At 31.1% G+C, this 13,309-nt stretch overlaps 5 protein-coding genes and 3 pseudogenes across 8 annotated transcripts, besides 2 other annotated features; 1 reads left to right on the forward strand and 7 right to left on the reverse strand.

The window, feature by feature from the left end:
- Positions 1 to 5,421: part of a mobile genetic element that runs on past the window's edge.
- On the reverse strand, positions 224 to 2,545 carry TVAGG3_0441240 (annotated as a pseudogene). Its single transcript has one exon. A coding segment is annotated over exon 1 (2,322 nt).
- On the reverse strand, positions 2,796 to 3,335 carry TVAGG3_0441250 (uncharacterized protein; the record flags this gene model as incomplete). The annotated part of the gene is made up of 1 exon (XM_001315700.1): positions 2,796 to 3,335. The coding sequence occupies one exon, from the start codon at positions 3,333 to 3,335 to the stop codon at positions 2,796 to 2,798; it is 540 nt and encodes a 179-aa protein (XP_001315735.1).
- TVAGG3_0441260 (phage tail repeat-like family) lies at positions 4,735 to 5,385 on the reverse strand (the record flags this gene model as incomplete). The annotated part of the gene is made up of 1 exon (XM_051234211.1): positions 4,735 to 5,385. One exon carries the CDS (start codon positions 5,383 to 5,385, stop codon positions 4,735 to 4,737), a length of 651 nt encoding a protein of 216 aa, XP_051103941.1.
- Positions 5,422 to 7,078: 1,657 nt separating the features above from the next.
- Positions 7,079 to 8,378: a mobile genetic element.
- On the reverse strand, positions 7,159 to 8,282 carry TVAGG3_0441280 (annotated as a pseudogene). Its single transcript has one exon. A coding segment is annotated over exon 1 (1,124 nt).
- Positions 8,379 to 9,012: 634 nt separating the features above from the next.
- Positions 9,013 to 9,530, reverse strand: TVAGG3_0441290 (annotated as a pseudogene). The gene has a single exon. A coding segment is annotated over exon 1 (518 nt).
- A 64-nt stretch (positions 9,531 to 9,594) lies between these two features.
- TVAGG3_0441300 (uncharacterized protein) lies at positions 9,595 to 9,912 on the reverse strand (the record flags this gene model as incomplete). Its single annotated transcript, XM_051234212.1, has 1 exon — positions 9,595 to 9,912. A coding segment is annotated over one exon (318 nt), but the record flags the coding sequence as incomplete, so codon positions are not given.
- A 1,093-nt stretch (positions 9,913 to 11,005) lies between these two features.
- On the reverse strand, positions 11,006 to 12,449 carry TVAGG3_0441310 (uncharacterized protein; the record flags this gene model as incomplete). Its single annotated transcript, XM_051234213.1, has 1 exon — positions 11,006 to 12,449. A coding segment is annotated over one exon (1,444 nt), but the record flags the coding sequence as incomplete, so codon positions are not given.
- Positions 12,450 to 12,517: 68 nt separating this feature from the next.
- Positions 12,518 to 12,733, forward strand: TVAGG3_0441320 (uncharacterized protein; the record flags this gene model as incomplete). The annotated part of the gene is made up of 1 exon (XM_051234214.1): positions 12,518 to 12,733. The coding sequence occupies one exon, from the start codon at positions 12,518 to 12,520 to the stop codon at positions 12,731 to 12,733; it is 216 nt and encodes a 71-aa protein (XP_051103944.1).
- Between the last annotated feature and the right edge of the window lie 576 nt (positions 12,734 to 13,309).

Consider the following 13,309-nt stretch of genomic DNA (forward strand, 5'->3'; position numbering starts at 1 on the left):
TACCATGTGCTACCAGGTTAATTAACTTCTCTGAAAAAATGAGACAACATGACATTTAGACAACACAACAGGAGGAAGGCACTTATGAATTATTTTTGAATAACTGAAGGTGTTACCATGTTACCATGTGCTACCAGGTTAATTAACTTCTCTGAAAAAATGAGACAACATGACATTTAGACAACACAACAGGAGGAAGGCAAAAATAAATTCAAATCATACTTTATAAAGCTTCATTTACAGGTATTTCATCGTCAGTAAATGAATCATCATTATCATTTGGTTCAACCTGTTTATATAATCCTTTCATTTCTTCTTTCAAAACATAACACCATGTTTGTTTATCGTCTATTCTTCTATGTTTCCTATCACATTTATCCTTAATGCTCATTTGAAAATTCTTGTCTTTCATGTCTGATGGTTTGCAGAATAGAGCATTTTTACACGTCATACCTGCACACAATTCATCATAATGTGTATTTATCCATACATCTAAAGGATTTGTTGATAATTCAATTAAATCTTGTTTGGCTTCAGTCATCGTATGATTCGTACATTAAATGCATGAAAGGTCATATTGCATAAAATATGTTAGTAAATTATCATAAAATTCCTTTGTGCATGAATCCATTAAATTCTTGAAGTAATCAAATTGACCTTTGAATTTACCATTTACTCTTAACACAACGTATCTTCTGTCTCCAACTTCAATTTTGACAGGGTAAACGTTATTAGTTACCAAAATGAAATTGGCAACATTCTGAGCAGTTCTTCTGGGTTGATTCTTTTCATTAATTCTAATCTCATTATCCGTTATAATTGATTTCAAAGCGTTGAAGTTTGCGAGTCTGTCTTCACCTACATTCTTGAGTTCATTAAGTACAAGAAACATTTTATTCTCAACTACTGAATTGAAATTACCCGTTAGCTCACCTATTTCAGTAATGTTTTTTACATGAATAACCAGCGAGAAGTTCAGAAATAATGTCTGTAAATCTGTTTTTAACCTGTTCCCTGAGTCCTTTCAAAATAATTGCTGTTTCATTCTTGATTCCAGGATGTTGAATCATATGATGCAATCCAGCCGAGCGAAGTAATTATATACACTTCATCATTATTATCACATATGGCTTCTTTTAATAAAATCCATAAACATCTCAATTTTTGAGTAATCAGGCTTTTTCGAGAACGTTGTATTTATAACCTTGAAACGTTGAGAAAACATCTGGGGAATCAGATTTGAAGCAAACAACACCTTAACGGTTAATGAAGACAATTGAATTAGTCGTACGTCCCATGCTGTTATGGTTTTTACCTTCTTCTTTAAATAATTTAATCATTTTAAGTGACTCTTCATGTTTGATTGAAGAACGAATGATATTTGATTCATTTTTCATGAATATTATAGTCCTTTTGAATGAAATATTTGTTTCCACAATCTACAAAAACGATTACACGTGATAAATCCTCAATTTACTTCAGAACTGTTTTTATACTGATGATTTTCAGCCCTGCGTCTAATATCTGTTATCAAAAACGAGTCATCAAGTTTGATATCAAATGTTATTTTTGGCTTACGTAATAAAGGTAAAACGTATTCATCATAATATTCCTTTTGTATTAGTTTAGAATCTTCACTAAACAAATGGAGAAGTCATTAAATGTGCATATCTACTACGTGCTTTTTTCAAAATTACTTTTTGCATTTTCAGTTAAAATTGCAGAAGTTAATAAACGTATCGTAGGCTTCATTAATTAAATGATTAGGTAACAAATTAATTGCTTGAAAACAGTGTGAATAATGTAACTTCTTTTTCTAATTCATGTTTCCACCGTCATTATGTACTTCAAAATCACTGATGCCATCAACTATGCTCTGGGCAAGTTTATCGTCAATGTTTACATCTTTGTTTTCATTCATTATACTCTTTATTTCTTCGTTCTTCTGTTCAATTCTTACCTTAATATTCAAATCATTTAATATATCATTCACTGTTCTAGTTAATGTTGAATCATAACTTCCACGAATGAATGAGTATGTATTGATTGGTTCTGTTGCATTCCTGCGAACTCTTGAATCAGCCATAACTACTAAAGAACGCTTTGATTCATCCATTGAAGTCATTATGTCGATATCATAATCATTGCAGGAATAACATTTAATCATTCTGTTCGAAACTGAATAGAAGAAATTAGTGTTGCAATAAATGTGAAGACCTCCTGAAGCGGTTTTAACGATAACATCTTTATCCGAAAGTTTTGATAGAATGTCTTTTCTAACTGTTTCTTTAAGTTCATCATTGTACGATTTATTGATATCAACATCTATAATAGTTAAATTTGGAATTTTATTTACTAATAAAGCCACACCAGTTTTCCTTCCTCTTCCTCCATCATGTTTGAGGTAGTTATGTAAATCAATCTTGTTTTCACCGATTCTTTCGTTGAGGGTTTTAGTTTCTGCCACAACTAATTCCTCAGCTAATGAATCAATAACTTTTTCATCAGAAACGATATAGTTGTTGTTGTTGTTTGTTGCTGTCATTTATATAGGAATAAAAAAATAAAAATAATTTTAAAACTAACTTTATTTTTGGACTGCATCAAATTTCCAGGACTGTTGTCTAAATGTCATGTTGTCTCATTTTTTCAGAGAAGTTAAATAACCTGGTAGCACATGGTAACATGGTAACACCATCAGTTCTTCAAAAATAATTAATTATTGAATAACCTGAAAACATTAACGATAAAATATATTTTTGGTCGTTTATGACAAAAATAAATGGTTCATTTACTCACAATATTTTTTTTACAAAACGACCCCAAACTTTTAACTTCTTTTCTGCAGTTTCTAATGCTATCTTAGCGAGTTCATATTCTCTAAATTCTCTCTTTAAATCTTCTTGTTCCCATTGGTCTAGTTCGTATGGAGAATCTCTATAACCATAATATATCTCACGTTCATGTTCTAATTGTTTTTCGCACATTTTTCTAACTTCTTCTTCAAACAAATGTTTAGCATTCTCTACTGTATCTTCGAGTTCTTCTTCATCTAATTTCTCATGAACTTTCTTGTCTATGGAGTCCATAATTTTTCCAACTGCTATGCAATATTTTGGAGAAGCCCACATTGCTATATAGTTTATAAGTCCTGGGTCTACATACGTTCCTCTAACCTGTTTGATTTCATCAGGAATTCCTGCATGAATTTTGTATAAAAAGCAACAGTCTGAATTCCGGCGGTTGCTATATTCTTCACAAAATGCCTTATAATACTCTTCCCAGGACTTATTTTCCAACAACTTTCTAAAGTCTTTCCTAAACTGCTGACACATATTTGTTGCATTAATGTAACCATCCTTGTCTCTACGTAAGACTTCAATACCGTTATAAGTGCCTTTTGTGAATGTTTCGCCATTAGATTTGTTCGTGAATTTCCTTAAGATAGAAAAAATAATTTTATGTTAGCATGTTAGATCTAACACGTTTTCTAACCAACTTTTCTAACATAACTATTTACAAGCGTTTTACATGGTATATGTTGCGATGGTTCATGACTTTAAACAGTTTTGTAGCTTCTATTTCTTCACGAAGAATATCAAAAATTTTAACTATGCCGAATTTTCTTTATACTTCTTCTTGACATCAGATAATAGGAAATCGTCAGCTGTTGGATAGTTTTTTGTTTCAGAAATTCTAACATGTCCATTTATCTTCTGCTGGTTTCTCTACTTCTTTCTTTAAGTCAGCATAGTCGTTTCGCATACGTTCTATCTCTTTGACGGAGTAGTTATATTTCCTTATTGCTGCTTTACATTTTGAACATTGCGGATTCATTTTTGCGTTATACATTGAAATTTGACCTGCTAGAACAACTAAGGCGTCAATGGTTTTCTTTAACTCAAAAGTTGTTTGGTTTTATTTGTCCATTCCATATTTTACATCTTTTATCTTTATCTCTTATCTGCCATACACATTCAGCAACTAATGAAACAAAGTTGTCGTATGTCTTAAACTCCCCAGATTTATATATGTCAGAGATGTTCTTATATACCATGTCGCAATCTTTGTCCATAACTTTATGGTTGCAATGATATCCTAGAAACTCATAGTTTACTTTACGTATGAACTTCTTTATTTCTACTGAGTCAGTTGGTTTCACTTCTATTTCATCGAATTCATGAATAGTGAGCTTTTGTTGTTGGATTTCAGGCAATTTGGGTAAATGGTCAATAATGTCCTGCATGTCATAAAGATTACTGTTCATTTGTTTCATCTTTCGCACTACAGTCTAAATTACTTGTTAAAAGTTCTTGCTTAATTCTTTGTATTTCTGTCTCAAGAGTATATGAAGAAGGAATGAAGCTTTTCATCTCTACTAACATAGATGTTGGATTCATAACTAAAGAGTTTGGTGAAGTTGTTGTTTGAAGTGTTGTAGAACCTATTGTTGAAATCATATCTTTACATACAAGATAAAAATTTTTCTTAGAAAAAAATTAGCGTTATTTTTCTTTCATAAGGAAATGTCAAAAATTCATGATTTTCGAGAGTTTTAGACCATGTTAGAAAAGTGGTTAGAAAACGTGTTAGATCTAACATGCTAACGTAAATATTAACATAAACATTATTTCTGCAGTTCATCCATTACTTCATTACCTAATTAATTACAGACATAAAATATATTTAGTTCATTCGGTAAGCCTTGACCCAAAGGTCTGGGCTCAAGCACATTCAATGAATGCGGTACCATGCAAATACAGTCACAAATGGTGGCATATAATCTTTACCCAAGCCTGTTGGATTTGTTGTGAAAGTGTGTGAATGATTTCCCCCCGGTTCAGTTTGTCGAAAAGTCTTTTTTGCTGAATGGTTATAATCTGGAGATAAAACATCATAACCAGCTTTATAGTCTGAGTTGTATAATGGGTGGTCTCTTAATGAGTGGATATGGTCGCCAGAAAAGTTTGTAGTTCCTGTATGAGTGTGCGGTGGAAGGTTTGCTTCTTTAATTTTCTTCGAACCTCCTGTTTGCTTTGAATATCTAGCACAGTATAAGAATTTATCTACAATCTGCTTCCACGTACCAAAACCTAAAACTTCTGAAGGATTTGTTGAGTTCATTGACGTATAAATAGAACCAACAGGATATAATGTTTGAAGTATTTCATTTTTCATGCTTGTAATCACATCATTTACTTCCGACTTCTTTGCATAATTTTCATCAACATATGTTTTATCTGCTTTAAGGTCTAAACATCCCAAAACCCATTCTGTATCAGCTTTAACTTTAAAAGTCTCAAATGTCCATTCATGATACCATTCAACCTTTTCTTTAATTTCATTATCTTTTTCATCAACATAAACCAAATTTGCCTTCTTCATTAATTCACTATCCACATATTCCTTATCCACCTTCTTCATTATGTCATTTAGGAAACCTTCTATGAATTCCTCATTTAAATTAAATCTTCCAATCTTCAAAACTTTAGGAAATGCATTTAATGCGTAATATCTCTGTTCTTCTGGTGGAATTGATGTTATATCATCCGTTATACCTTTAATTTTAGAATTCATAAATAAAATTTCTTTTATATTTGATATCACCGCACCACCTTTGCAAACGAATTCGAAATGTTCATTTTTCAATACTATCTCCAAATCTCCATATTTCAACCTTTGCGTTTGTTCTGCCGTCTTTGAATTATATGCATATATGGCGTATGTAATGGTCTGAAGGACCTGGGTGCTTTGCGCCTTAAGTTGCTGTTGTTTAATCATTTATTACGATTTAAAAATAAATATTTAATCCGTTATCTCATCAGCTATTTTCTCTATTTGAAATTGCCATAATATTTCATTCATAAATTCTAAATCACAATCAAATAGGTCAGTTATTCTAAATTTAATATTTGATAAATCTTTTGAATGAAGAATAAATGAATTCCCGGATAATTGAAATGGATATGATAAAGAAAATGTGTTTAAGTTGATGGATAAAATGTTTTGTATTGATGGGTAAGAGTTAGGGTCTAATGTTTGATGTGAAAATCTCATTGGGGTATTAACTTTATCACATTTGATTAAAATGAAATTGGAACCAGTGTCAGAATACAAAACATCCCCAACATCTTTTTCAAAATTTAATATCCTCAACAATGAACGAAGATGAGGAGTACAAAATTTAATTTCAGCGGGAATTTAATAAGGTTATTTATTTCATCAAGTTCAAAAAGTTTATCAGGTTTTGATTTAAAATTTTCTTCATACCATACGATAAATGATTCATTTAAATAACTTAAAATCATGTTAATATCCCATTTCGCTATCACATTATTTATATACATATCATACGTTTTTTTCAAGGTCATCTTTAATAAATGATATATAATCTGAAGGGTCTAAAAGAATGGGATTAAATTTACCACTCACAGAAACGAGAGTAACATTATAAATTCCACTAACTGTTAAATTTAATTCACAGTTATTATTTGAAATAATATTGATAATTGACATTTTTATTACGATTAAAAATATGGTAAAGCGTTATTTTTCCAGTGATAAATAAAACTAAAATAAGATTACCTCAAGAATTCATAAATTCAACGAATAAGAAATTCATTCATGTTATAAATTTTAGTGTTTTCAGAAAATATGAGTCAGTGTCATATTCATCAACAGGTTATATTTCACTTCATTCAAATTTAGTTCAATCAAACCCATATAATGACCATTTCATAAGATTTTCAGATGGTATTAAAAATGTAATTGATATATTAAAATATGAACAGATTGACAATATCGAATTTTTGGAATTTTGGTTTAAATATCCAATGGAAAAAAGATTGAAGTTAAAGATAAAGCTGATACTATAACAAAAACAATTACAATGACCGATCCGGATAGTGGGGAACAAAAAGAAATAAAACAAACGATAGAAACTGGTGAAAGGTCAATTATTATTGATTATGATTCAAAGGATTATTATTCGATAATGTTAATGCTTGAATATTAAATAGCCTTAACAAAGAATTTTTCAAATGATATTTTATATTCATCAACTATTTTATTATAAATATAGGGTGTCCAAAGGTGTGTTTAGCACAAACCTGAATACTGCGAATAGAAATAAACAAGTTACATATATATAAAGTTTATTTAAATATAATCACCATTGGATTCAATCACGCGTTCGCAGCGATCGATCCAGGCTTGAAAGACACGCTTTAAATCATCATGAGAAAATTGCTCAAATTGCTCTCTTACAAAATTTTCAAGATCATCTGGACTCGCGAATTCGCGTCCTTCAGCTCTCTTTTTTAGCGTGCCGAATAAATAAAAGTCAGAGGGTGCAATATCAGGTGAATAAATTGGGTTTGGAACAACTTTGACATTGTTTTCCACCAAGTAATTCATTACCTTATGATTTTGTGAACTCTTGAATTATCAAAATGAATTGCAAACTTTTGTTTTTGTTGTTTGGATTTCTCAAACTCATCAGAATTGATAATTTGAGTAAGAACATTGTCAATTAGATACTGAGCATTCATCGTATTAGGTTTTGAAGAATATCAATTGCGATGATGCCATTCACGCCCCAAAAAACCGACAACATCATCATTGGTGTGTCAATTTTTTTCTTCGGGAATTTTGCGGATTTTCATCCTTCGGGATCCACATGATTTTGGCTTCTGTTTGCATATTGAAACCAAGACTCGTCCCCTGTTACTAAAAAGCGAAACTTCTTGGATTGATACGCACCCAATATAGAGAGGAGCTCTTTCGAAGATTGGACTCTAGATTTTTTTTGAACTGAATTAAGGTTGTGCGGAACCCAACGTGTATACGCTAGTTTGTAGTTCAAATAATTGTGCAGATAATAACTGACTGTTGTACGTGGTATCTTTGTCATCTCCTCTATCCTTCTGAGTGATGCTCTTGGGTCTTCATCTAGCGCTTGAAGAATTGCTTTGATTTTCTTTGATCCGGCGATTTTGTCAATTTTTATGATGGGCGCCTTTTTGTTCATGAAGTGATACATCCTAACATGATACGTTACAGTGGAATAGCTAGGAGCATCCATACCGAAGCATTTTACCAATGTCTCGTAGATTTTTTTTACAGTCTTTGCATTTTTTTGCAAGAGCGAGGATGTTTTCTTTATGATTCATTAAAAAAATGAAAAAAATCCCGCCAAAATTTCCCGCGAAACCGCCTCTTGTCTCAAAATTCATTTTATATCCCGGCATGGCGCCAAAATACAACATACTCATCATATACATATATTCATATTTTTTATTATATATTTATAATCAGCATATATCTCCTTTAATAGTCTCATATAGAGCGCTGTGCTAAACGCACCTTTGGACACCCTATATCATTATATGTTAAATGAAGTTCAGTTGTTGTTCCGTTCTTTGATATCTTAATTGTGCTAATATCCTTTATAGGATTTATTTTTGCAACTGTTCCGCAGCATGAAACCTCATCATCTATGAAAAATTGAATCTTAACGTCTGAATCTTGAACATCACAAAGAATGGCGATAATGTGAATTAATGATTCATAAGGTAAAATAATTAAACCGGATTGATCAATTAAATTTATTATTGAATCATAATTATTAATTATTATATCACGGTAAATTTTCATTAATTCAGAATTAATGTCTATTTTATATGGGTTCTCGATGTTTGATGAAAGAGGTGGGGGTATGTTGGATAAGTGGGAATTTCAACAGGTTCTTTACCGGGTTCAGATAAAATGATTGGGTCTCCATTCTCATGGTTTTCTTCATTCTCCTGTTTCGGTAAGTCACGAGTTAATAAATTTGGTTGAGTTGCTGACCTTGTTAATTCGGGGCTAACATTAACTTTAACATTTTGAATAATTCGTGATTTATCATCATTTACGTTATAACCAACCGTAATCTCTGCTTTGCGTTAGTGTTCTTTTGACTAGTGAAACGTCTTCTCATTTATATTCGAATAAAAAAATATATTTAAACTTTTATTTTGCTGGAACTTTTGAATCTATTATTCCCTGTATTTGTTCATGAAGTTGATTTTTAGCTGTTTCATCGAAATTAATAGACTTAATATATTCATTAATTGCATTCTTATAATCATCTGATTTCTCAAATTTTCTTTTATCTGATTCCTTAACTAAATCATAAGTTAAACCCCGTTGCTGATATAATGGTTTCTTAATTAAATCTTTGAATGCTTGAGATAAAGCACCTGATGCAATTCTTGCTACTATAATTGGTTGGAATTGCTGTTTAAGTTCATCTTTAACATTTGCGAAAACTGGATCGAATAAAGCAACTTTAAAGAATTTCTTAGCTGAAATTTCAGGTCTAATATTTGCATATTGACCATCAAACTGGTTAGAATATCGTGGTAATCCATCCGGTCCCTCTTCAATAGCATTTAATTCTTCATTGAAATAAGAATATGGATTATGACGGTATGAATTAATTGGACCATTTTCACCTTCTCCAATGTATTGTTTAACAGCTTTTCCATTTTCATCAAATTGCATAGGATAACGTTCATTATATGCTTTACGTTTAGGATAATCAGATATAGTTAATTTATAACCATTTATGACTTTAATATTACCTTGACCATCAGTAACGAAAACTTCATTTATACCATCAGGTTTTCCATTTGGACCCGTAATGTCTGCTTCGTGTGCTTCCCAATTTGGACCATGACGTTTGGCATATGCTTGAGCTTCTGGTAATGTTAAAACATTTCTCATTTGTTTAACATCTTTTTGAAGACCAGCAACAATATGAACTAATTCTTTCATTCCATCGGGAACTTTCATAGTTCTATTATATGCACCCTTTTTGTTTGTCCCTTGTTTTAATGGAACCTGTAGAAGATTTGCTATTTCTGTCATGTTTAATTATAAATAAAAAATAAAAATTAATTATAAAAAGTTAATCAAATTTAACACTTCCTTTATTTAAATCAACTATTATTTTTCCATGTTCACCTAATTGCTGATATTGTGTGTAAAGTTCATTAATGCTCATTGGTAAATTCACTTGATAAAGCATAACGTTCAACTGTTGACGACTAAACCCACTGAAAATGAAAAGTGTTGATAGATTTGATTTAATGTTTGTGCTTAATGCTTTGAAATATTGAACAGCCATAAAGAATGAACACTGAATGTGTCGACATTGAGTTAATAACTGATTAAAATATGATTTCTCATTTGTTATTAGTTTTTGATTTCACTGCATCATCTAGAAAAATGAGTGAATGCAAAAATTCTCTATCAAAATTTGAAATAGAAAGTGTTTCAAATAATTCATCCCGTTGTTTATCAATAATTTTATCCTCTAATCCTTGCTTCTTGATTGTATTATATAATTCTTTATACATTAAAAAAGTTTTTTAAATAATCTTCTGCTTCTTCTTGTGATAAATAAATAATTGGAATTTTGATTAAATGCTTTAAAGATTCAAATGTATCATCTGAAGGTGAACCTGAATGGTTGATATAAATTAACACATGTGAATGGGGGGAAGTGTTAGCAATAATGATAATTTGTTTTAATATCGTTAATGTTTTACCTTTATTCTGTTTACCAATTGCTGCAGTGATTGAATTTAAGTAACATTCAGAATATGGAATTTTCATTAATTTTTCCTTAGATAGAGCATTTCTATTATCACTCAATGCTTCATTAATCATATCATCTACGTATGTATTATATACTCCCGCTAATTCTTCATAAGGGGTGGATGAATTTAAATCCATTTAATCAAAAATAAATTTATAATTTTAAACATTTCTATTCATCAATATTTCATCAATGAACTTCTATACTGTGGTGGTGTACCTGTTGGATGATATTTCAAACCTTCGCCCGGTGTCCATGTCCAATATGTAGTCCTAGTAAACCAAACCTGAGGAGGATTTGTCACCTTTGAACAGTAAGTGTCATTTACACCCTGAATGATTGGATAAGCTTTCACTTGTACTGTAACTTGTGAGTTGAAAGTTTCTAATCCATCAAAGAATATACCCGCTCCATCACGTTGAACTGGAATAGTGCATAAGAATGAAGTTTGGTCTTTCCATGTTCTAGTTAATGGCGTGCCATCATCATCATCATTCAGTGGTCTAGTTAATGAGTCCTCGTATTCTTCCGTGCATTCATTCACTCCATCTAAATCAGAAGCTTGAAGCATACGTGTAAAGAATATGTCACCCACTGTGGTCATCGCTTGATCGGGGAAGTTTCTGGAATCTATAGTGACCTGAAGACCTCGAAGCATTGGATTTTCTAAAACCGTTCTTTGCATTGCATTCTTCGGAAATGTTAACACAACATCTGTAACATTATGAAGAGCGTATGATAAATCTGAGCTAATACCTTCAGGAGTGATGCAACCTCCATTTAGTGAACGAACGTCAATATGTTGAGCTGGAATCATTAATGGATCTTCCTTACTGAATAAACGTGGTATTGCTTTAACTGATTCTTCAATTAAACCGTATCCTGGTGTAATGCATTTATCCTCTAAAACTTCCATCTTTGTGCATGAAATAATAACGTCATCAACTGTTGCGTCAGCAGATGTATCGGCTAAGCTTGTAATTAATTTGGCAGGAAGTCCGATTTGTTGGAATTTGCGATCATATTTATAAACATGATTCATAATCTTTTCATAATTTTCATCAGTTATCTTTTCATAAACGTAATTTTGTAAATCAGCAACTCTTAACGGGTCAACCTGACAAAATACTAAAGTATCCCTGAAAACATAATATTTAAGAATGATATCACCAAATGATTTAGGATAATCATCGAACGCCTGAAATGCTAACAAATCATTTACCGGAATAATCATATCAAAAGTGACATCAACTTCTTCATTTGCTTTCTTGAAAACTTCTGAAGGGTCAATATATTTACCACATACTGAGTTATCATATTTTTGAACATTATTATATAACGAATGAACAAACTTTTTAACTTTCCTTTCTGATTTTGGTTTATATGTTGCAAATGCGAAAGATTCACGGGCACAATCCATCTGAAGATAACCGGCATCACCTCTTTCGGTTTCTACTTCTAATTGTTTAAAGCTTTGATTTGATGATTTGTAACCAACGAATAAACGCATGCATTTAAAAGCGGCATCACATGTGAAAGCTTTATTTGAAACTAGAGTTGCTTTAACTCTGCGTTTAATATATGTGTCACCTAATTGGTTCACATCATGAGCAGGGTTTGTAATTCTTAAATGAGTTTGTTTATCATCAAAATATGGAGCATCAGAGTCATAGCATGAACTTTCAAGTTCTCTATAATATCTTCTACCATCATTCTTTGCGAATATTTCATTTATCTTTTCGAATGAATGAAATACATTTCCATTAATCGGTTTAGTGTTTGGCACCAAATAGTTAGTCGTCATTTATTAATAAATAAAAAATCAAAATTAAAAGATGAAATGAATTTTTAATTTTAATGAAATAATCAACTATGGCTGCAGGTATATTTAAGAAACTGTGGGATAAAGTAAAAAGAGGAGCGCATAAAGTTTGGGAAACAATGAAGAAAGGAGCAAATTGGATATTTAAGAATAAAGAAGCAATTAGTGACATTGCTGAATCAATAACACCAAAAGCCGCCCCAATAAGAGAAGTATTAAATAAAGGAGAAAAAGTTTATCAAAGACTTCAACCGATACTAAGATAAAAATAATTTTAAAATAATTTATTTTTCCACTATCTACCTCCTATTTTATTAAGTATTCCTTCAGCAATTCCACCAACTGCGTTACCTGCTTGTGCTCCCATCGCCGGATTACCTGCTTTAGTACCTAATGCTCCACCTATGAATAGTTCCTGCCGTTTTCGCTACTGGTGCCAAAAAGTTTGCAATGGGTTTAATAATCTTTTTATGAACCCAACCCGCAGCTTTCTTAATTCCATCCCATAATTTTTTAAAGAATCCTGCCGCCATTTCTGATTTAATATTAATTAAAAAATATATTTCTTCACTTATATTCTAATTTTTATTTAATGATAAATGAAACCGATTTTAAAAATAAATGAAACAGAGGAAGAAATAAATGAAAGTGAAAATGTTCAACAAAAAATAAACGTTGTTAAACCAATTACTGAAATAAAAATTTTTTCATCTGTTGAAGAATTTAATGACTATTATGCTAATAATAAAAAATTATTTGAAGAATTGACAACATGTAAATTGAATAAAATGTTTAAAGTTGATGGATTCAAAATTTCAAAAATAAAGGGGGTGGTTAGTTTG

Source organism: Trichomonas vaginalis, chromosome V (assembly GCF_026262505.1).
Source record: "Trichomonas vaginalis G3 chromosome V, whole genome shotgun sequence".
Taxonomy (NCBI): domain Eukaryota; phylum Parabasalia; order Trichomonadida; family Trichomonadidae; genus Trichomonas; species Trichomonas vaginalis.